The sequence below is a fragment of the Aplysia californica genome, unplaced genomic scaffold (assembly GCF_000002075.1).
Source record: "Aplysia californica isolate F4 #8 unplaced genomic scaffold, AplCal3.0 scaffold01187, whole genome shotgun sequence".
Classification (NCBI taxonomy): Eukaryota; Metazoa; Mollusca; class Gastropoda; order Aplysiida; family Aplysiidae; genus Aplysia; species Aplysia californica.
Window position 1 is genome coordinate 138361 of NW_004798457.1, and position 1678 is coordinate 140038.

The 1678-nt window shown below is 42.8% G+C and overlaps 1 protein-coding gene across 1 annotated transcript in view; it reads right to left on the minus strand.

Annotated features, from left to right (window-relative positions):
* Positions 1 to 1678, minus strand: part of LOC101859682 (inverted formin-2) — a gene marked incomplete in the record, with an annotated part of 36035 nt that overhangs the window by 11659 nt on the left and 22698 nt on the right. The window contains 2 exon segments of the mRNA XM_035973386.1: positions 755 to 944; positions 1468 to 1594. Coding sequence (XP_035829279.1) covers positions 755 to 944; positions 1468 to 1594 — 317 coding nt within the window.

Genomic DNA, 1678 nt, shown 5'->3' on the forward strand with positions numbered 1-1678 from the left:
TGGTGGAGGGGGAGGGGCGGGGGCACCTGCAGGAAAGAAAAGGAAAAGTTTATCATACTAAACTTCCCAGCCCAGCAGACTTTGCCAGAACTTACATGGGTATCCAGAATATACTTTACTGAGTAAGGAAACTTGGTAGATTAACAAAGGTTCCCCCTAAAAGAACAGGTCACTGTTGAGAAATAAAATATAGTTGAAATTGTCTCAACCTGCCACCTGCCGTTGAGGAGAAAAGTGTGCGTCTTTGACAGGTGAACGTCTAAGGGTCATTATGTTATTTCTAAAATGGAATGGGGGGGTAAGCGGGAAGTGGTCATTTGTAAAAGATAATTGTCATGGACAGGTGGCTGTTAGGGCAAGTTTGACTGTACAAGCAATCAAAATATATATTATAACGTGGGAAATTCAAAATATTCTCTATACCTCAATAACAAGAAAGCCAAATTGTTTTGAATTTGGCGTAAAGATTCTCTGGTCCCCACTGTCAAGTTGACCACTTTGTTTTGAAATTGGTGTAAAAACTGAAACTGAGACATATGTATGTCGTGTTTTACTATCGTATCCACATGACATGGTGAACTCTGTGCCACCACTTTCCAAAGAGGAAATTTAATCGTTAATCCGATCCGTACGCTTTGCATAGAAGTCCGTCAAAATGATTTTTTGAGAAATACTGAAAGTTTCAAAGAGATCTTCGTACTAGAAATATTCTTAAATGTGAAGAATACAACCCTGGGGGTACATAATGACGAACCTGGAGGAGGAGGAGGGGGAGGTGGTGGAGGAGGAGGAGGAGGTGCGGGTGGAGGTGGACCAGTAGAAGCTCCATCAGGCTGATTTTTCTGTGGGCTGGTAGACCTCTGCTCCGATCCTTGTCTTCTCCCACTGAGAACGGCAGATCTTCTCTGCAGGCGAGAGCTTCCTGCCTGAGGTGGGGTGCTTTCCTGAGAACATAGTGAAGATTGAATTAAATTCACAATGAACATGCCCATCTATCTTGAATAAAAACTGAGATGTTTGCGATTGAAAGAGGTGTGTGTATATTATGTGTGTGTGTGTGTCTGTGTGTGGTGGGGGGGGGGGGTTACTATAATCTTCCTACTCAACTCAGAGACTTACTTTCAACAACACACACTGTCTGGTATCAGAGATAAACTCAGTGAGAAATTGGCTGAAAAGTTTGGTGAATTTCAAAGCTTGTACGAGCTTGGAAATTGCAAATTTACATTTATTTTGCACCGTTGATCAAGATTTTTCAGTAAAATCGACACAGCAGTATGCTTTTCATTGGTAATAAAGAAAAAAAATAACCAAAACAAAACAATGAATGAAAAAATTATTGAACAACATGTGGAAAAAAGTTGGTTTCTTCCACTTCATTATTTTGACAAGTACCTAATTTTACCACGATACCACACATAAAATAATAAAGACGAGATAAGCCGTTTTCAAACGGTAAATGTGCACCTGTGTCTGTACCGCCACATCGACCCGTCTCGTTAGAGACTTGGCCTCCTCCAGAAGCTTGTCCGCCTTGACGGTGCCCTCCACAGCCTGCATGGCCAGCTTCTCAACCAGGATCCATGTACTCTCACTGGTGAGGAGGGTATACGTATGGGGGAGGGGTGTTGGGTGGGTGTGGAGGTGGGGTAAGAGGGAGGAAGGAAGGGGGAGGGAG